This window comes from Apis mellifera, linkage group LG5 (genome assembly GCF_003254395.2).
Source record: "Apis mellifera strain DH4 linkage group LG5, Amel_HAv3.1, whole genome shotgun sequence".
NCBI lineage: Eukaryota > Metazoa > Arthropoda > Insecta > Hymenoptera > Apidae > Apis > Apis mellifera.
In genome coordinates this window covers 12,163,886-12,187,549 of record NC_037642.1, presented here as the reverse complement: position 1 = coordinate 12,187,549, position 23,664 = coordinate 12,163,886, and the positions used below count along the sequence as shown (strand labels likewise).

At 34.8% G+C, this 23,664-nt stretch overlaps 1 protein-coding gene across 10 annotated transcripts in view; it reads right to left on the bottom strand.

Annotated features, from left to right (window-relative positions):
• The window catches only part of nAChRa3 (nicotinic acetylcholine receptor alpha3 subunit), a 78,971-nt gene that overhangs the window by 9,365 nt on the left and 45,942 nt on the right, over positions 1-23,664 (bottom strand). For 4 of the 10 annotated variants that reach the window (XM_026440545.1, XM_016912064.2, XM_016912061.2 and 1 more), the window contains 7 exons: positions 15,257-15,374; positions 8,266-8,405; positions 8,120-8,164; positions 3,658-3,767; positions 2,982-3,162; positions 1,489-1,604; positions 189-357 (listed from right to left, as the gene is read on the bottom strand). In XM_026440545.1, coding sequence (XP_026296330.1) covers positions 189-357; positions 1,489-1,604; positions 2,982-3,162; positions 3,658-3,767; positions 8,120-8,164; positions 8,266-8,405; positions 15,257-15,308 — 813 coding nt within the window. In that variant the 5' untranslated portion in view covers positions 15,309-15,374. 10 annotated transcript variants of the gene reach the window in all.

Genomic DNA, 23,664 nt, shown 5'->3' with positions numbered 1-23,664 from the left:
ATATTATTTATTATAAATTTCTCTTCAACTAAATTTCTACAATCGGAAGTTAATAAAAAGGAGGAAAATTATTTCACGATTTTTAGCGCATTCGAAGTGGTTAAGCGAGAACTTAGAAAAGAAAAGAAAGAAAAAATAATATTAAAATGGACACGACTTAATAAAATAAAAACAAGTCTTTTTCTCACCTTCTCGCCACTGTCGCTTGGCAGATAGAAGACCAACACCGTGAGAAACGAGATACCCATACACGGTATTATAAGATTGACGGTGTAAAATAGAGTCTTCCGTCTCATGGTGATGTTGAACGTGATGTCGAGGTAGGGCTCGTCGCAGCACGTGTAAAATTTTTCATTTCTGCAAATGAAATCGTTTCGATGGTTAGATCGCGATCCCTTAAATGAAAACAGCAAATATATATATATATTCGTGCAAATTTCTCGACTCGATTGGACTCGAATTGGAAGAAAAATTGGAAAGAAGGAGAGACACTCAATTTTGCTCAAAATTTTCTCCACTCAAATGCTCGCTCGAATCAAGAATTTTATCTTGGTTTTTTCTGGCTTCTTCACTAGGTTGTTATAACACTAGATTTACAAACGGATTTTAAAAATTCTGAATATGCAAATATTATTAAATTTAAACATTTCTATTTGTTTTTTCTGGAGCATTTATATTTTATTATTTCTAGATATTTTTTTATATTACATATTATTACGGGCAAGTCTTCAAAAGACATGGAATTGATAAAAAAAAAAAATAATAAAAAGAATAAAAAAAATAACATAAATGAAATCTAATCTCGATTTGATTCTGATAAACGAATTATACAAAAGCGAGGAAAAATTTAACATATATACAAAATTTAAAATTCTGACCACAGTGGAAATGAAAATGAAAAAATCGCAATACATACCGTGAAAGAAATAGAATGCGTATTATTTCAGATATTGAGATCAAAAATGAAACAAAAAATGCTAATAATAAAGAAAAATAGAAAGTGAAAACAGGATTCTTTGACGTATTTTGTAATTGTTTTTAGATTTGGCAGCCATTAATGCCTGGATTATGGCATACTATGCAAAGAAAGTACTTTCGAGTAAATAAAACTCGAAAGAATATTTTCTTTCGATTAGCTGAAGAATTGGGCAGCGACCATTATAACGAACAAAATACTAGCTTCAATTCAGTGTCTGGGATCTAACTATATTTGCATTAAATCTAACAAGTATGTATGCGGAAAGTATACATGTAAAAAATGTATTGAAGACAGAAATAAATAAAAATCTATAGATTTCAAATAAATAATTTACAAAAAAAATCACATTTTAATATATCCATCGAAAAGATGAATTTCGGGGAAAAAAAAAAAAGAGAATACAATGTCCGTAAATCTTAATATGTTAAAAAACAAAAGCTAAAAGCCTAATAGATGAATTATCTGAAATAAAAGAATGATTGGGGAGGAATTGATTGATGATCGCTTACCGCACGGCTGGGACTTCTAGGATATCCCACTCGACGGAAGTATAAAACTCGGACAGATCAACGCCGATGTCGACGACATTTTTGCCACGAATTTCGTCGATGTGTCGAAGATCAACCTGCCAAAAATGAAAATGAAAATAAAAAAATCATCTATCTCCCTTTCAACTTTCTCCAAATTCCACATTCATGTATATCATGCCTCTTATTAATCTCGATTCGCGCTTCAACGAAAGGTTGTCGTACATTGTTCAGAGATATATATATATAATTTCTACTTGTGTATAATTTCTACTTGCTGGGAACAAAGCGTGTATCAATCGGTCAGGTTAATAGAGGAAACGCGAATTCAATCGTATTATACGATGGATACATTTGATACATTCGAGGGACTGGAATGGCATTCGACGTTGCCGATATTTATGCCCATTTCTGCCCGTTAACTCGAAGTTCAAATGAGAACCCTGGAATCCTTATAGATTATTACTTATTCCAGATAAGAATTTGATTAAATAAGAAATTATATAATTACGTACGTATATTGTATTACATTACGCTAAAATTTATTTGAAATAACAATTATATATAAAAAAATATTTATTTTCATCGAAGGGCTCTGCTACGCAAGCGACATTGCAATACGATGTTGCCGCGCATTCAGCTAAACGTTCTTGTTTTTTCGCCGTCTCGCTCTATCTAATACAAACTTAAAATGCTTATAACTCGTTAATTAAGCTTTATAGGACATATGTGTATATGAACTTTTTTCATCATTTTAAATCTACCCTCCAAAAATGTTCTACATGTTTATTAATACCTTGTATATATACATATATATATATATATATGTTTGCCTATGAGAAAATTTTTAGATTCAAGATTGTAAAAAAAAAAAAAAAAAGAAAATTAGCATTGAAAATTTTAAAGGGATATCGTGTTATTCACATTTCACGAGAGTGAAAAATTAAAAAGAAACTTTAATGGACGAATCACAGATGAAGAAATATGATCGTATATATATATATATATGAGAAACAACGAGTTTGTACAGACTCGTACGCATTAATCACGAGAAATTTATGTGAGTTTCATTCGGCGTACATCCGCGGGCCACTGTGTTCTACTATGTATCTCATGAATAGTGATGAAGCTTTTCGTACGAGGTGTGCAAATAAACAAATATCAACATCTCGATATCCCGCTCCCTTTTAACTGTACACTTTCTTAATCCAATTTCTAGTCACCTTGTTTCACTTCATTTTTTTTCACATTAACATGTAATTTGGGGACACGTTTGAATGCTACATTTTTGCAGAAAAAAAAATAAGAAAGCAATTTCTCTTTTTTTTAACTGCTAATACAAAATATGAAGTGTTTATTTTCCCCTTCTTCGATATTTTTTTTATCGAAGCCTCTTTTTCTCTTTGCAGATGTGAAAAGGAATTTTTTCATCGGTAAAAAGGAAAAAAAAGCGTGGAAAGAAGATGGTTTATTACCTGGAAGCCGTCATAAGTCCACGAGCCGAACTTCATGACGCACGTTTGCTCGTCGAACGGAAAGTATTCTACGTCGATCTCGCAAGAGGATTTGTATATGGCCGGTGGCTTCCATTCGACCCTCCCTGTGTAATTCAGCGTCGCCTTCGTTGCCAGCGTCACCTCGAAATTACCGTCGGCGCTGTTCCATGGAAAACAAATCGATCATTCGATCAATAAATCCAGAAACACATTCGTTCGAAGAAAATTTATTTGTATTTCAGAAAGAATTTCCCGAAAAAAGGATTAGTCAGAATCGAATATTTTTTTACACTCGATCAATTTTAAAATTAAATATATATACAGATCGATTTCGAATGTATAAAGAAAAAAAATTCGAAAATCGTATATTTCATTTGACCGAAAGTTATTTAAGTATTATATCTGTCGTACAATTGTAGGTAATAAGCAATACGAGCAAAAGTTTTATTTAGAGAGGAGGTTAATAATAAATCGAGTTTCGTCCCGTTATGAAAATTCCAAAACTGGGAAATTAGTGGTGGCAGTTTGCCAAGTAATTCTAGACAATCCCTTATGCATGTAACCTTCTTCCAAAGGTTGGATCCATTAACTGGTAATACACCAGAGATGGTATTAAATACAGTAATTTTCGAGAGTGACGAAAAGATGGTCTTACTTGTTGTACAAAACTATATCGGGCCTCCATATATGATCGGATGGCACGTGTAGCATTTCCACCCCACCATATTCCTTTGGATCCCATTTTAACTTGTAATCGTACCATGACTGTAACAATAAACGTTTCAATTATTGATAAAAAAAAAAAAAAAAAAAAAAGGAAAAGAAATGCAATGAGAAAACGTACTGCTAATATAACAAATTAAAATTCTGATTTCTTTTATTCTTTAATATTTTCATGTCAATCAGAGATTAATGTTACACGACATACAACGATTCAATTCGATCAATGTTAAATCGAGATTGTTAAAATTTTTCACCATCCTCGTCCCTCGTTTATTTCGAACTCATTTTACTTTTTCAATTATCGACACAAATACACAGAGATAACCATTCACCCGAAAAAACAACGTACTGCCGAATCAAAAATTTTCTGACGAATCAAAAGTCAAAAATTTTCATTTGTCATTATTATTATTATTAACTCTCTTTTTTCAATATCCTCCACGAACAACGATGGAATCCGGATATAAATTGAACTTCTTAGGGATATTTCGAGGAAAGAAGAATTATGAGGAGAAGGGAATGTTCCAGAATTGCATTTTCCCTTCTTCCTTTCTCCCTTTGTATCGTTCGTGCGCGCAGCCCGATTATCGCGCCCCTTCCCGTTCTTTTCACTATTTTTCCACGACGGATTGTTTCCGTAAAACTCGGCCTGCCTGCCTGCCACGAGCACACTCGGTCTTACCTCGTTCACGACATGAACAGTCTTTTGACGTCTGTCCCCCCTTCGTCGGATCAAAGACCGGGTGAAATTAATTAAAACGAAACGCACGAGATGAGACACGGAATGCGACGCGTCCGTTACGTTTGCGTTACTTGGTTCGTCTCTTGACGCGAGTGTAAGCCGATAATTTCTGGGTGGAAAGGGAGGGGATACGAAAATGGTGTCCGAAGAAGAGAGAGATAGGCGTTGTAAAATAATGAATATATTTGTTTTCTTTTCTTTTCCTTTCTCATTTTAGAAGATACAAATGGAGAAGAATATTACTCAATATGATTATATCAAATAAGAGATGATATCGAAAGGGAAACTGCGTTTGAATTATCGCGTATAATATCTTTTGTTGTATGCATGGTTAAGGTGGAAGGGAGAAAGTATATGTATAAGAGAGCGATTGCACGGAATTGTACGTTGGGTTAATTGACGCGGAGGGGGATTGTCGTGGAGAGAGCATGCGACAGAATGTTAATTAACAGGAAATAGAACAAGTTTTTTTCCTCGGATAGCTCGTTTATGAGGGAGGGGGAAGGGAGAAAAAAAAGAATAAAAGGAAAAATAACTCGTTCGATGAGATAAGGTAAAAATACTGGTGAAAAAAAAAATATACATTTTTACAATTTATCTTTGATTTAATTTTTTTAACGTCCATAGATAAATCATACTTGATCGAAATAATTGAGTATAGATGTGAAATAGATCTTCGATAGCTTCTTTTATTATATACACCTCGGTTTAGAATTAGACAGAAGAATCAGAATCATTGAGAGGAAAATATTTATAGTGCTAATTTAAATCTATCTGCACACATTAATTATTCAAGAATAATCAAGAACGCAACGCCTGAGTTATGTTATTAATTCAACCAACTTTAGATTACTTTTTCAAGTTTTCTACGAATCACGATTTGCACAAATTGTTAATGAAGCAGAGAAAGCACTATATAACAAATCTCGAAATAGTCGAAGTATAAAGTTTACCACGTATGATTCCCTGGATAATTCTTTACACTCTCACAAGTTTTGCTTTCCAAGATTTGCACGAATCGTTAATGAACCAGAGAAAGCATTATATTCTGGTTTCCAGAAAATCTTTCTAAATTAGAATTAGAATTAGATCAATTACTTTCCAAAATTTGCACAAATTGTTAATAATACAGAGAAAGCACTATAAAATCATTGTTTTTTGGTTTCTAAAAAATCTTCCTAAATGAAATTAGAATTAGATTACAAGTTACTTTCCAAGATTGCATAAATAGTTAATGAATCAAGAAAAACACTGTAAGATCATTGCTTTTTGGTTTCTAAAAAATATTCCTAAATGAAATTAGAATTAGATATGATAAATTAAGGCTTCCTGGATAATTCTTGAAGAGCATCTTTATTCTCACAAGTTATTTTTCAAGATTTCTATGAATCACAAATAGTTAATGAAACAAAGAAAGTATTGTATTCTGGTTTATAAAAAATTTTTCTAAACAAAATTAGAATTAGATTATAAGTTATTTTCCAAGATTTGCACAAATAGTTAATGAAACAGGGAAAGCACTGTAAAGTCATTACTTTCTGGCTTCTAGAAAGGTTTCATAAAAACTTTAAAAATTAAGATTAGATATGACAAATCTCAAAAATATAAACTTTATCTATGATTCTTACTATGATTTCCTGGATAATTCTTTATAGTCTAACAAGTTACTATCTAAGATTTGCATAAATAATTAATGAACCAGGGAAAGCATTGTATTCTGCTTTCTAAAAAATCTTTCTAGGTTAGAATTAGAATTAGATCAATCAAGTTTACTTTCCAAGATTTTCACAAATAGTTAATGAAACAGAGAAAGATACTGCTTTCTGATTTCTAGAAAAGTTTCTTAAACTTTAAAAATTAGAATTAGATATGACAAATCTCAAATACCTAAAATATAAACTTTATCACATGATTACCTAGATAATTCTTTACACAAGTTAGTTTTGCACAAATAGTTAATGAAATAAAGAAAATAATGAAAAAATAAAAATTGCTTTGTAGTTTTTCAAAAATCTTCCTAAACAAAATTAGAATTAGATCACAAGTTAGTTTGTACAATGTTAACAGTTAACGAAACAGAGAAAACCACTGCTTTTTGATTTCTAAAAAATCTTCCTAAACGAAATTAGAATTAGATCACAAATTAATTTGCATAATGATAACAGTTAACAAAACAGAGAAAATCACTGCTTTCTAATCTCTAGAAAATCTTCTCAAACTTAGAACAAATTTCAAATAGTCCAAGTATAAATTTTTTCTAAAAAAATCTTCCTAAACCCTAAAATTAGATATAACAAATCTCAAATAGCCAAAATACAAACTTTATTAGGTATTATTCCCTGGATAATTCTCTCAAGGATTATCTTTATACTTTCACCAAGATTTAACGAAATTAAAAGAGAAAAAAAAAAGAGGATTGTTTTCTAGGAAATTTTGAAATCTAAACGAAATCAGGATTAAACCATGACATGATCAAATATACGAAGTATATAAACTTCAAACTCACCTATAATTCCTTGGACAAGTCTCTCGCGAGGAGGATCTTCGCGGCTATTCGAATTTATCTATTATCGGTAAAGTCGATCGGACGAAGAGCAGTGCCGGAAGGTAAACTGGAAAGTTTTACGAAATTCGCGGGCAACCGCCACCCCACCTTTCTCGCTAGATCGTTCGTTACGCGTGGCCACCACTACCACCAACAACCTCCATTAATATACTATGGGAACTTCTCGACCGATACCACCAATATTTGATCTGATTATGTATCGGGTATGCTCCTCTTTATGTACTTACGCTCGTTTACCCGATCACGCTGTCCAACAGATTAATGGCCCTGTGTACTCGACCACGCCATCGAATACGATTTATCGATCGAAAGATTCAATTAATAAAATCCTGAAGAAGACAAACACGATTCTTTTCCATTCCATATATTCGCGAGATTTCTTACTTTGTCGATTCGTTAATTTAGCTTACAACAATTTTAACTCTCTTTGTTGGTAACAACGAAATCGAAGATAATGATTATGCGATTAAATTTTTTTTTTTATTATTAAAAGATTCTTGCTTGGAATAATTAATTAATTTGAAAGATTCATCGAAGGATTAACCAAGCGAGAAATTTTTCCTCCTCCTCCTCTTGATTCTCGCAATGTTTTCTTTCTTTCTTTCTTTTTTTTAATCCCTAATTTTGTGCAAGATAAAAGAGAGGGGGAGAAGGAGAAATGGATGCACGGAATCGGATGTGAATCTGTCTTACGTAACGTTCGAAAGTGGGTTGCATGGTTCACCGGACTTATTTTGCGACTCTCGAGTGGAAGAGCTCTCTCCTCCCCTCGATTTTCGTTTTACCACGTATCCGCCCGTTTCATACACGGTATCATTCACGGGAAGACAATGCGCGACTCGAACGATTACGAGAAACGAGGGAATCACGCAAGCGGAATCTTTCGAGTTCTCTACGCGGCATCTTTCCTCAACAAATAAGATTAAGCATAAAAATATCGGTTAGAATCGTAGAATTCGTATAGTATTCAAAAGTATCGTATTGAAACGAAATTGGAATATTAATTTTAAAATTCTCAATTCGGATTTGACACAATTGTACACAAATTTTTAGGTTAGGTTTGATACAATACACACGCGCACACACCTGTTCTACCCAGAGGTTCGTTGTCATGATTTGATTTTTCAGATTCTGGAAAGAAAAACAGAAGGCGAACGATCATTTTCTCAATTTTCCCTATCCTCCTCGGTAACTTTTTATTCATCTCTGCCCTATTGGCTATTTTATCTTACTACGTCGATCAACTGAGAGAGTTTGAGCTTGATTTTAACGGTGAGGGCGTCTGTGACGTTGACTACTGGACGAACCAGCTTGTTGTAATTCGACAGGAGGTCGTCGTACAGCCGCTTCGCGTCCGGATTTCCCGAGCATCCTGCGAAAACAAACAAAAAATTATAATTGTAAATATTAAATTCGATTCGCGCATGACGAAACTTTTTCGAAGCAAAAGCTTCACATACAACACCGGAGCTCGCGGATCGTGCAATTGCCCGAAACTACCGAAGTCACGCGAAGTCTTACCTTACCTTACCTTACCTTTTTATATTCTTCCATCTATAATTCCCTAGCAATTTAACGCTGTAATAAATTCGAAGCAAACATAAATCGCGTATCCGCCATTTTCACGATTTTTCGATTTTTAAAATCACGTCTCGCGTCTCGTTTAATTTCGAAACGAACGAACAAACAAAAACAAACGTGAACAAAATGATCACCAAATTATTCATTTCCATAAACAATTTTCCCCCGGTTCAGTCGTTTCTCATCAATCGCGTAACATCATTTGTTCCAAAATATCAGCCGTGATAAATAAATCGAGAGGAACGAACGCATCACGTTCGCGAATATCGAATAATTTGAAGGTGTGTGTGTGTGTTTGTGTGTGCGAGGAAAGGGATAAGTTTTGTACAGCGTTATTTATATCAACCGAGTTTTTCAATCGGTAACAAGGCAAGTAAACATAAAATGATTTTATGAACGCTTCCCAATAAAGAGATAAAGAGGAATTACGATATTATTGATCGAGGATAATTGATTCGAAGAAAGTGTAAGTTAAAAATGGAGAAAATTCATTTCCAAATTTATAAAAAATCTCTTAAAATTTTTAATTCTTTTTTTAAACGTTTACAGATTAAACAAAATAAATTTATTAAGAATAGTTTAAATTTCTCTCCATATAACATTTATATTTAATTTAAATCGTTATAAATTATCGAGAAGTTTTTTGTTTTTTTTTTTGTAAATTAATTTTAAAGTTAATGTAATGGTATTTTTTTATACGTTCCACGTCGTTCCACGCGATAAAAGTTGGATATATATAAAAGTGGAAACTTTCTACTTTATTTTACCGCCACATTTGATTCGGAAAACTTTGCGGAACTGGGCTGAAATTAATTTTGTTTATGATCGCTCATAATATGCACAGGCATATATTAACAGATTGTATGATATATATAGCCACTGATATTTATGAATTAATTCTAATCTATCTTGTATTATGATATACGCATTTCTATCACTTTATTATATTTTGGAGAAATAAACAATAATAACATTCCTAACTTTAGCTGACAATTTTTTTTATTTCTCTTGTACATCTTCTTGTAATGCTTTTTTTACTTTATAATTTTCAGTTTCTATTATTAAATTATCACTATTTACTTTATCACTTTTATAACTCCACATAACCTCAAAATTAATTCTAATTTATCTTGATCTATCCATCTATTATGACATATGCATTTCTATGATTGTTTATTTATTATATTATTTTGGAAAAATAAGCTAACTTCAGCAATTTTTATTTTTTTCAATTTTTGAACAATCGTTTATAACATCTTCTTACAATGCTTATTTCATTTCATAATTTTCAGTTTCATTGTTTCACTTCATTGTTATTTTAAATTTATTATCATTTATTATTGGATACATATCTGGTATGTATTCAATAATATGTATGTTTATATCTCCAATATAAACTCAAAATTAATTGTAATCTATCTTATATTATGACATACATTTCTGTTTATTTATTATACTTTTTTGACAAATAAGAGAAATAATAATATCCCTAACTTCAGCTGACAATTTTTTTATTTCTTTCAATCTTTAAAAAGTCTTTTGTACATCAATGTTTTTTTTACTTTATAATTTTCAGTTTCATCAGTTACTATTATTGAATTATCACTATTTACTTTATGATTTCTGTAACTCCACATAACCTCAAAATTAATTCTAATCTATCCATCTATTATGATATATGATATTATGATATGCATTTCTATGACTTTTTATCTATTATATTATTTTGAAGAAATAAGCTAACTTTAGCAATTTTTATTTCTTTCAATTTTTGAACAATTGTTTGTACATCTTCTTACAATGCTTATTTCATTATTTCATAATTTTCAATTTCATTGTTTCTATTGTTATTTTAAATTTATTATCATTTATTATTGGATACATATCTGGTATATCTCCAATATAAACTCAAAATTAATTGTAATCTATATTATATTATGACATACCTTTCTGTTTATTATACTTTTTTGACAAATAAGACAAATAATAATATCCATAACTTCAGCTGACAATTTTTCTATTTCTTTCAATTTCTAAATGATTACTATCATCGTTTCTATCGTTATTAAATTTATATAAATCACTGTTTAGTTTATCATTATACTATATCCGTTGTATCTTCATACACACTTAAAGAAATAAATAATTTAGTTCCAACTCGGCGCCATCTTTCGAATAATACCCACACTTGCGGTTCTCGAACGCATTAAAATTCGTACTACAAAGAAAAAGAAAAAAAGGAGGATTCTTCTTCGTTGATCAATCGCCTTTTCAACGTTTTCAAATTAATTTCGTAATACATTTCTCTCCTGGCATCGCCATCCCCCCCCTCGGCAGAGAAGATATTATTTATCGTATTCGAAACATTGTATTATCGGTGTTTTATCGAGCTTTTCCTGGAGCTGTACCAGGGATGGTTCATAATGCGCGTCAACGGGGGCAACCCCGTTGCTACAATTTCAGCTTTTTGAAGCTGTGCCAGAATATTTACGATACACCTTTCACGACGGGGGATCGTCGATCTTCGTGATGAAGATCCATTGTCTCGCAATGATGCCTCTTCTTTCGTCCGTGTCGACAACAAGACGTGCTTTTCCTTTTTTTTTTTTTCGAGAATTTTCGTGAGACAAAATGTAACGATTTACGTTTGAATTTTTATACGTTATTTTTCTTGCTAGAAACGATCCTTTCATTTATTTATTTTTTGAAGTTTGATGTTAAGGGGGGGGGGGGAGATGAATGAAATCTTGGGAGAGGGAAGACGTTGAAATGGTTTTCGAATATCTCGAACGTGTATTTGAAAAATTGATACGATATCCCGAGAGATATCTCGACGAAATAAATCTGAATATCCTCTTGCGCGTGTCCTCTCATCTATTCCAATTTGTACAAGTTGCGATAAAATTTTTAAAACAATTTTTTAAAACTGAATTATCGTTTCATTTATTGAATGAAAATAAATTTTGAATTTTTCAAAAATTTCTAATAAAATATTTATCGTTCCCTTAATGATTCTTTAAAGCAATATCGCCAACATTGGGTCAAAATTATTTCACCTGGAACAAAAAGATAAGATTCCTCTGAATTATCCTCCTTGCATCTATTGCAATTTTTAAAAATTTGTGAAAATTTATAAAATTTAAAAGATAATTTTTTCATAATTATCCGTGAAATTAAACAGATCTTTAAAAATTTCCAATAAAATCCTTCATCATATCCTTTTCAAGATTTTCTTAAAGATTCGAATTTAATATTTTAAAAATATTGTCAATTTGTCAAGAATAATTTTTATACAATAATATAATATAATTTTTTAATAAAATTATTTTCATTTATTCGTAAAAATAACTGTTTTCAGGATTTTCTTAAAGAATCGAAGTAACATTTTGCCAAGCATCGCCAAGACTATTACTTCAACGAAGGGAATAGATCCGCGAAAATAATATATTCACGATGAGATTTCCATTGGAACGAAATTACGAGTTTTCGGCCATACCAACGGGTGGTACGGTAGATCAGAGATATTATATGATAACCCGCAGCACGAACAGATGGCCACCGATTCGATCGCAATCTTTCGTGAGTAATCGGTTAACTAGCCGGGAATTACGTGCGCCTTGGGTTTACGTATACGCGGCCCGAGGGTTTGGTTTTCGGTGGAGAGGGGGGCGGGTGCAAAAGCTGCATGAATCCGGCGGCCCTGTATCCCCTCCACCACGCGAACGAATCCGAATACGTTTCAATTCACGTCCCACCTCGTTTTCGAGAATCAATTTTCGAACGAAAACTTTTATACGAGAAAATTTTATATAAGAAGAAGTGAAACGATAAATGTTTAGTTTCGCTTTAAGTTTTTCTTTCCTTTTTTCGTTGCTTCTCCTTTGATTGATCGGTTCTTTTAAACTCTATGAAAATACACGGATAATGAAACTTGGAGGAAAATTTTCTCTCTCTCTCTCTCTCTATCGATTGGACGAGTCTTCCAGTGGCAAGGAAACGTTTGTTATCGACAAATGTAATCGACGAATAAAAATTCGTTTTATCCGAGATAGATTTTGAGCAAGCGTTAATGGCATCAGACGAACGATAGACTTCTCTCTCTCTCTCCTCCCCCCCCCCACTCACTGTTCGATTAAGTTGGAGAAAGAAGAATTGTTAGAACGGTGCCGAGCATTTTTGACTGGGAGCACAAAGGCTGCGGTGGCTGACCAATTGGAAGAAAGGCTTTGTCAGTCGAAACTGATTACTCCTATTCCTCTGCTAACTCTAAAAATCCGTTTAATATATCAAGAAGATATTCTGTTTGTCAATTACTTAATACTTTGAAATAAATAATGGAATTATAAAATTTATCGAAGTAAATTATCGATATCGGGATTCTTAATATCAAGAAAATTTCACAAAAGATATAAGATTGAATTAAATCGAATAAAAAAAAGTTTTCGTCTACTTAAGATGGAAATTAAACTTTTCTGGTGCTTCGTTTTATCTTACGTAAAGTGATTCACGATTTTCCAACGTAAAAAATTGGCATCGATCTTAATAAACAATTTCTAAGGTTGTCCAAATGTTTAAAGAAGGAAGGAAAGCTTGGTGCTATTGGTCGAATCGATCTAAAGACACATCGTACGAGAAGCTTCATCGTGTTTAATCGTCGCGATCGGTAAAACAGGCGAGAAAAAGGAACGAGGAGAAAAAAAGACACGATATCGGTCGCCGAATCGACGTCCGTGAAATTGTTGCTCCCTGGATAAGAGCAATAAGAACGAGTCACTATATTACCAAAGCGATATTGCGTTTCGCGCGAGACGATTGCTCGATGAGCCGGACATATCGAGAAACATGGAGAAATATCGCGTGTGGCGGACGTTTAAAAGACACTCGGCCCGAGTATCCACTTATCCGGCTGTTTATTCCCCGGGAAAAAACCCGAGCAACTTTTCTAATCGAGATTTTCAATGAGGCGGGTTAGGTCGACGACAATGAAATCGATAAGAGACAAAGAAAACGAGTTATCGATACAAAATAGATTTCTAATATTTTGTATAAAATTTTTGTCCCATAAAGAATACATATGTACGTATTATTGCTAATTTAAAAATGTGCATTAAATTGTAATTTTCTTCTTTTTATTGCAATATGAATCATTTTTAGGAGTTAACTTAAATAACAAACAAATAGAACGAATCTGAAAAATTGTAGAAAAGAAAGTAATTTTATTTAAAAATAGTTTAATAAAACAGAGAAAATCATTTAAACTGATTAAATTTAAGGAACGAGAACTCCATGGAACGAATTTGAAAGAACGCGTCATATCTATGTATAATATAATTCGATAAGTAATACGAGTCAACGAATCGTCAGACATCGCCGAGTAAGTGAATTTGAAAGAACGCATCATACCTATGTATAATATAATTCGATAAGTAATACGAGTCAACGAATCGTCAGACACTGCCGAGTAACTGACTAAGTAGAATAAGATCGTGTTTACGCGGACAAGCGTGCACAGGCATGGTACGTATGATTATTCGATAAACATGATATTCTTTTTTACCGACAATTACACGCATTCCATTTTTCCATTTCTATCGAAAACAATCCAATTACGATTCTTCCTCATTGATTTAAATTACACGTAATCTCTATCGATTATCATGAACAGAGCATCAATTCCCGCAAACGGTCAAACACCTCCGTATACCACGGCCTGTATTACAATACCGGTTCAACACGAACCGCATATTAAACGCGCGTATCAAGGATCTATACAGGCGCTCGTTACACACTTGCGCGCATGCGCGCTAAGCCTCGCGGAAACTTCGAATCGGGCTTAATTCGCCTCGTAAACTTTTTTTTCTTTTCTTTCCCGTGCCTGCACATCGTTTCGAAATTATGGCCTGCCCCAGTTTCTCGTCGTTAACTCTAACCTTCGTAACGGCGAAGAAACAGTCAATTCTAAAGCTTCATCTTGGCGATATTGAATATATATATATGAAAATACATTAAGAAAATAAACGTCACGCACGTGTTCACGCGTTGGAAGCGAAGATACATACGAGAAAGGTAGCGTGGATTTTTCTCGCGAAAAATAGAATTTAAATTCATTCCCGTGCGATCCGGTCGAAAGTTTCTTTAACGACGGCCGGTAAGGAAAAAAGGACTGGACGTTGATAGCCGCCATTGTAAACGCGCGTGAAGCATTTACATGTGAATAGGAAGCAAGTGAGAGTAGAGGTTGATGCATATGCAGCAGGCGTCGTATCTTATACGATAGTTATTCGTCGCCGGTTATATTTGGCCGCTTTATTGTCTAGAGATGATAGGCTTCGCGCGCCTTGCCGCGCCTCGTACAATAGAACGACGCGATCATGGCGGCCTTGCCGAAATTGAATAAGAACGAATCTTTGAATCCTCCCTTGAATTTTGAAATAATTTTAATGTTTTTATTTTATATAAAAATTCGAAATATAATAATATCACGAATATTCGATATTTTTATTGTTTAAAAAATTCGAGATATCTCGAATTCGAGTTCCAACGATAAATTCCATAAATTCGCATTCCATTTTGACTTTGTCCAACGATATATGGCAAGTCGGCGAAGTACGTCTTATTGTTGGATAGATTTATCGAACATACCTGATATGAGCACCAACACTATCCACATGATCCCCACCAGGCTCTTCATCATGTCATTGTGTCACGTCCAACTCATTTCTTCTCGCCTTCGTGCTCCCCGGACCCTTCAGTTCTAGCACTGAAACAGGGAGAGCCGTTGTTCGATTAAGTGCAACGATGCGACTGGAATTAAGCGTTTACAATTAAACGTTGGGACACGTCCTCCCTCGATTTATAATCATTCGTCAGTCGAGTTAAAAGAATAAAAAAAAAAATAAAAAAAATAAAAATAAAAAGATTGGAATAATTAATTTCTTGAAACAACAATTTATACACAAATTCAGAATTTAACCAAGATTTTTCTGAAATATATACAGATGATTATTTATCGTTGGAGGATAAATTGAAGACGAAATTAAAATTAAGATTATCATTTTTATTCTTGCGAAAGGTTGGATTAAGTTAACGGGTTAAGGCTTTTTTAACGAGATTTATCCTTTTTCCAATTTTCCTTCCAGGAATTTATGCCGGCTCATAAGGCTCGTGATCACGTGATTTCGACGATCCCCGGCCTGAAATTTTCGCGTCGGATCTCGTAAATCTCTCTTAGTTAGGCGAGCGGAAACGCGATGGCGTATCTCTTGAAATATCGTTGAATCTGCAACTCGGATACATAAGCAGCTTCCCCCCCTCCACCAGCCAGCCAGCCAGCCAGCCAGGTTCTCAACGTTCGTTCCCAGCGTAACGAAACTTTGGAGAAACTCGAAAACTGGGTATTTTTCGAATTCATGAAAGAAGAAAGGAAAAGGATTCGAATCGAAGAGAAATATTCGAAGAATGATCGTCATTCGAGTATTTTAAACGAATTTACACGATTAACTCAATATAAATTTATTTTGACCACTTTCTCAACAAGTTCTGGCGAGAAAACGATTTTTTGGAAATTTCGAAGAATTTTCTAACCATGAATATATTTATCGAAGCAATATTGTATTTAAAAAGAGAAAAATAAGAGAGAGATTCTAGGTCGTTAAGTCTCGAAATATTTCCAATATCAACGTTTAATAAAAAGATTCAAAAAAAAAGAAAAAAAAAAAAGAAGGTATCGATTCTCAACGGCGGTACAATTCGCGAGCGAATGGACAGCGAGCGTTCGCTCGATCCGTTTCAACATGGCCACGTGGACCGCAGAACTGCGGCTCTGCAGCCTCGAGCTGCGTTCTGCAGCGTGATATAGCAATGGTAGATCGCGGAGAGAGAGAGAGAGAGAGAGAGAGAGAGAGAGAGAGAGAGAGAGAGAGAGAGAGAGAGAGAGAGAGAGAGAGAGAGAGAGAGAGAGAGAGACCGGTGGATTTGTTGCTCGCTGTGGCTGCATATGTATCTATCTTTTTCTGTTATCCCCTCCACTTCCACGATGGTAATCGAACGTACTTTCTTGTGCGTTACCCATCATCAATTGAACGTGAAGCTTCCAACGGAATTATCGATGCGAATTCACCGATAAATATTTTGAAGAATAGCACAGGAAGATGGATGAAAGAGATATTTTTCTTTCGAACGAAAAATCAAAGATATTCTACATTCTACTTTTAATTGATAACATTGAAAAGATCGGCTATCCAGATATTATTCACTTTCTTTTATATCTATTTTTTTTCTCTGTTTTATCAAATATTTGATTTAAAGAATTAAAATTAAAGAAATGGAATAGTTTAATCGAGTGTTCGATCTAAAATATTCAACACGAAAATTTTTTTAATATAAAGTAAGTATATATTTAAAATCGATGAAATTTTGGGATTTTATGGAAATTTGTAAAAAAATTCAATCACGTATTACGCTCGATTCGACAATAACTTAAAATGGATACTTTTTTTCATAGCACCTTCTAATTCTTTCTAGAAAAAAAAAAATGGTAAGGAATTTCAGTACGCAAGACTTCCTTACGAATAGGTACGAAACACGGACGAGTCGTTCGCGTACATATGTTAAAAAGCACGAGAGGATAGATTTCATCTTTGCGTGCACATAATCGCGTTCTTTGATCTTCGTTTCGCGCGATAAACGTGAACGGCCGCGTTTCACTGCCCGAGAAACGTTTCTTTAATGCAGATATTGCGACCTTAATTTCTGTTAAGACATTCTTCCTCTGGATATTATTTTCGACTGCGAATTTCGCTACGAAGTTTGGACTTTTAATCAAGGATAATCTGGTGTAAAGAAAAAGCGGGTGAAAAATGCGACTTGTGTGTACGGATCCGCTCGTTTTGCTTAATCCTTTCGTTATGGGACACGATTATGCTTACGAGCTGTTAAGCTTTATGTTAAAAACCGGAATACTCCGTCCGACAAGAGCCATTCATGGTAATTGTTCGTCCAGGAACAATCCTTACATATATGTATGTAACAAACTAGCTAGTTGTCTAATATCACTTTTATAACCTCTATTTGCAAATAGTCATTGTATTGTGAGAAAAATTTATAGCTTTTATTTATCATCAATAACGTGGAAATATTTTTCCATATCATCACTGAACTATGAAATTTCTTAATTAATACACATAACGTTATTGATAAATGTATCGAAGAATTAAATTATAATTGAAAAATTAATATCGATACTGCTCTTCGACAATTCTTTGCAACGAACGTAATTTAATATTATATTACATATATTCTGTTTTTGAAAACGTGCGAGTATATTGATAATTTACTTTAAACTTAAAATTAGAATAAGACACGATATGTTCCTTCTAATGTTATTAGATTTGAAGGAAGGATTTAAGAAATTCGAAGAAAAAGAAATTACGTATTAAAATATCTCAGAAACAATTTTACCATTTCTTGTATCCTTAGAATAAATTACATTGCTTTTATATCTTTATTTCTATAATATTCTTTACACAAATTTAAAACTTCTCAATATCACTTTGCAATATCACTCTGAGCATAACGAAATAATTCCGACTTCGAACGATTTAACACAATTCTTCGAGGAAAGTAAAAATTGGCAGATGGTGGAAAACGCGGACAGATGGCACGAGTAGTCCGCATAACGGCGTATAATTTCGCACGAGCAGTCTGGCTAAAAGGTTAAGGCTCTCATCACGCGTGAGTGACGAGACTGGAGTGAAGGTAGCGGATAATTAGCTCGTCTCGAGGCACGAGTGAGCGACTTCAGACAGAGACAGTTCGATCGATCGAAACTCGCAGAAATAACTTTTAGGTTAGTGAGATAGCGACAAGCGATTTCGTTCAATGGATTCATCGTCTGGACACGATTCGAGTGAACGATGACCGTATCGTGACAGAATTTAAATCTTTGAAACAATAGACGAGATTAATTTTATTATCTATTTATCGAACAATGTGCTAAAATTGAAATTAACATTTATAAATTTAACAATATAATTCGTCGCAAATCGATTAATTTTCTTCGATTCTCTAAAGATTATCTTTATCATCTATTTATTTTTTCTCGAACAAAGTGTTAAGATTTTATCAATTTATCGCGAATCGGAGACTCGGTTTTTAATTTTCTAGTTACAAACAAGATAGAATGACACTCGTACACGGTCATGGACACGTCGATCGCGAATATTCGAGGCCCATTGAGTTAAAAGCATCCTCCGTTCGTGCTATTAACTCGTTCACACAGCGATTCACAGATCCGATTCAAAACAGCACCTCGTTGCACCTTTGTATCTCGTGACGATGAATGCGTTTCAACGCCGAGGATCGCGAGCAACTTGTTGCTGAATAAATTCACCGGCTTGCTTCATTAATTTTAATACGCTTTTTGCAGGTCACATCGCCTTCGGATACAACTCTGTCCATTTTCATCGCTCTTCACCCCGCTCGTTCATTGCTTCAGTTCGTTGTTTCAACATCTCTCCCCTGGTTAACTGGTTTCATTTAGTTTCTCGATGCTTGCGGAAATCACTCGTATATTTTTCGATTTCCTTTCTATCCAACCGGATCATATATCAATTCTCACTTGTAATAAATGATCGGTTGCTACCGATGGTAAATTAGATTCATTTCTAAAAATTGGCAAAGCTTAAGATCCATTTCTCCGCGCGAATAAAAAGAAAAATACAATGGAATTTTTGAAATATTAGAGAGAGATGGTTAAAAATATTACTACAATTGCAGAGAGTACATGAAATATTTTTTTAATTATTATTATTCAATCAATTTTTTATTATTGAATTTTTTTTTGTTGATTGAAATTAATATCAAAATTATATAATTATAAAAAATCAAAATATCACAATTTCGGATAATATAGATTTTCTAAATACTAAAACTATTTCCATTGACCATCAAACTTGATCGATTATTATCAGTTATCAATTTACTCATCGATAAAGCAAAAGATTTATGAATTTAATAATGCATCGAACAATTAAACGCATTGACAAAATTGTGTGATCGCAAATAGTTAAATATGAATCGAGCGAGGAGAAAAGAAAGGGGGGGGGAGGAGGGCGAAAATCTCAAGAATAAACGAATAACCACGTGTTATATGCTCGTTAAAAACGCGAATTTTGCAGAAATTTTCGGACTTTTCTGTGTCAGAGACACTTGAGATTTTCGCGGTGCCAAGCGAATTTTAATACCTTCGATTTCCATCGAGCCACCCACTTCCTGGTTTCATTGATAAGAATCACGGGAACTTCTCGATTCTGACGAATTTGCCGGGCAAAGGTTGGCAATCTTTTCTTGCCTTTCTCGGATTAAATTATTTGCAGATCGAATTGATAATTTTATGGCTTCTGGTTCCGTAATAGGATTTGCCCGGTTTCTTGGAGCTTCTTTTCTGGAGGAATTGAAAGAAGAACCGACTTTTTTAATTCCCAATTTTTATCTTCATCTTCCGTGTGAATTATTTATTTATCCAGAGAGAGAGAGAGAGAGAGAGAGAGGAAAAAAAAATTCAAAAGAAACATCAAATTTTTTTCGAATATAATATCCTTCAATTGTTGTATAGCTCGTTGCACGTCGCTCAATTTGTATGACAATCGAGGAAACCGGTCGATAAGAGATCGACCGATCTTCTTATCATCGAGACAGCCGATGATTTATTGCCCTAGTCCTAAGTCCTTCATCCATCAGTGTCCGAAGAGAATGAAAAGGGAAGGGGAAGACAGAGAGAGAGAGGGAGAGAGAGAGAGAGAGAGAGAGAGAGAGCTATCGACCGCAACTTGTCGATAGTCGGTTTAGTCGTCGTGATTACAAGTTGGTGGTCGGTAAGCGAACCGTGCTTTTTAGTCCCGACTCGAATCTCTCGAAAATCTCGTTTGGAAACACGCTCGGTGAAAAACCTGTTTTATCGATCGGTATTTAGAACGTTACAATAACGGGATTCGTGAAGCTTCGATGGAAAGATTTTCGTGAATTTTTTTCCTCCTCTTCTTCTTCTTCTTCTCTCGTGCAAGAATTTCAAGGAAAGAGTCGATGATCGATTTTGATGGAATGGATTTTTTCTTTTACCGAGAATCTTTGAAAGGAAGCCGCCACCGATCGATCTTCGCAGCGTCGATCCGTCTTCCCGTCGCTCGTGCGTATATATACACCCGTGGGGAATAATTAAACGAGGCGATCGAAAGGGGGCGGGCGAGAGAGAGAGATTTGATTAAAAGAGATCCTCGTGAATCTATTTCGCAACAACAGGCAACATTTACAAAAGACGAATCTAAAACCACTTCAACAATCCGAGGGCTCGTTAAATTTTCTCCGATTCCTTCGTTCGCCAATTTTCACCCGATTATCTCTCCTCTCCTCTCCTCTCCTCCTCTCGGGAAGTAAAATCCAATTTTATGAAAACAAGTGGAAGATAAGTGGTCGATAAGACCGAGGAAAGAGCGATATAAGATGGGTAAGGGAGGAGTTTACATTTTAGGAGGTATGGGGGGGGGGAGAAATTTCAAATTCCGCTAAAGGCGACGCGACTGGCGGACAATTAATTATCCACGAGGCGAAAGCTACGTGTTTCCCATGCGCTCGACTGTCTCGATCCGTGATGGATATACGGAAAGCTGCATGAATCAGCTTTTCTTCGAGTTTCTTATTATGAGAGACTCGACAGGGAGAACAAAAATTCGAAAAAGAGTTTAAGATGGAAACGATTCTGAGGAGATCAAAGAGGCTCGAGACTCCTCTTTTTCTTCGATTAGGAAGAAAAAAAGAAAAAAGCGGGGAGAGGGGATGATTCTCTTTTATTCGCGGATAATTGAATACGAGCGAGAAGGTGGGCGGAAGCGGGTGATATTCCAACTGAGAATCGCCGAGTATCGGAAGGAAGGCGCGATGGCTGGCTCCCCTCCTCTCGCAAGCAATTCGGTCGCCAGCGCCGTCTGGTTTGCCTCGTGGAAAATTAAATATCCGCGCGGCAACCATTAGAAATCTTCCTCGACTCGACGCTCCCCTCTCCCCACTCCCGCCTCCGTTCGAATAACGTATCGTCCATCGATGGCTACCCCTCCTCCTCCTTCCTTCCTCCAGCTATCTCAAATATTCTTCGACTCGGCTTTTCTGGATTGACGATTCTGATTCTTCGATTCTTCGAGAATTATATATGGATCGAAGAAGGATCCTTTTTTCTATTCCTCTCTTCAACTTTGGATTAATCTATTCTTTGTTCATTTTTCCCCTCCCCCTTTTGCAATTTAAGCTTGTTTTCAGTATGAATGAATAATGAAATATTCGTAGGAGGGATACAGAAAGGCAGGATCATGCATAATCTTTCCTGGATTATACACGGTCGGTTTATTTAAAAGTAACTCGAGTATTCCTGTGTGTATTCATAGTTAACGCGTATATACGGTATAAAGAGAGAAATTTTTGTGAAATTTAACGATCCATATTTCGTTAAATCGTTAGCAAGTTTTCCGGACGCGTCTTTTTAACTTTTTTAATTGTAAGAATTTGTTCAACTCTCCGAGGGGGAATGGGGGGAGGAGGGAGGTGAAGGGAGAGGAGCGGAGAGTTTAATGAAATTCGATTCTTTTCATCCGTCTAAGGAATATTTTCGAAGCTCGAGATAAAGTTTCTCTTTCTCTCTCTCTCTCTCTCCCTCTTCCTGGCTGTGGAAAAACTATTACCTATTTTTCTTCCTCGATGCCCCGTCTAATTTTCACCAAAGATAATATCCAATGCAATTATCGAGATTCCCGGGGCAAAGTTCCGAGTTATTTTTTCACCGAGTCCTCTCCACGAACTGGAATTTCCACGATTTATCGGCGGGGGGAGGGGAAGAGATGTGAGAAATCTTAAACGACGAGTTACCATAGTTTAGATCGCAAAACTTTGATACATTTGCATGAAAACCGAGCTCTGTTATTAAGGCTCGTTATCGTTAACCCTTTGCTTTCCACGAGATTGAACTCGCCATTTCGCAATTTCGAATGAAAGAAACGAGGAAAGTTCGAAGAAAAAAATTATCCTTTTCCAACAAAAAAAATTTTTAACATCAAATTACTTGATGAAAATTTATACATGAAAAAATATAATTCAAAATAAAGTAAAATTCGATTATAAAAATTCCACGCGTGAATTGAGAAAAACTTGAAAAGATTTATCGAGTTTAACTGTTTTCCAACAGCTGAAAGACTCGCGATCCAAGATGGTCGAGAATAGAAATTCGGTGTCATATTTCCAAGTGAAACGTGTTTCTATGTGCGCCATGCAGGATGCAAAAAAAAGATCGTTCGACTGCGCGCCACATAGTCGGTAGTTCAATGTGGCGCGGTTGTCGCTCAACCATAGTAGACGCGATAACGACGATTCTACGATACAAGAAAATCTTCTTTGCCAGGCCTCTTTTCGTTTCTCTTGAAAAATATTGAGATGACTTTCTACGCGTGGAATTCTAGTAGCTGTCGATAATCTTCAAAAAAACGTCTTCTCTACGTTCGTCTCTCTGTCGAATTTTTCCTTTTTTTCTTTACTTTTCGTGTCACCAAGAGTTTCCAGTCGGTCAGAGGTGAAAAATGAAACTTCGGTGTCCATCTATTTATTCCACCATTTTATTTGTTTTTAGACGAACTTCTCCTCTGGATTTACGATTTGAATACGTAAATTGAAATTCGCGACTTCCAGATGGGAATAGAAATGCGTGTCGATGAGAAATACTCGTATAATAAATCCTCTGGATACGATTATAACCCATTATAATCGTGAGATGTAGAGAATTCGTTTTTTTTTTTTCTTGTTCAACGGTCAGTTTCTTTCGTTTCCTTTATTCGTTTGGCACGCCACTCGAAGAGAACGGAACAGTTTGTCAACATAAGGAGTAGGTTATATATCTAGGAGGGGGAAGTGAGTCGAGTTTTTTTAGGATAGGATAGGATCTCGTTCGAGGCAACCGTTTCGAGAGAATTGTTCGGGATGAGTTTTATCCTTCTAGAGTGGATTTTTAGTCTATC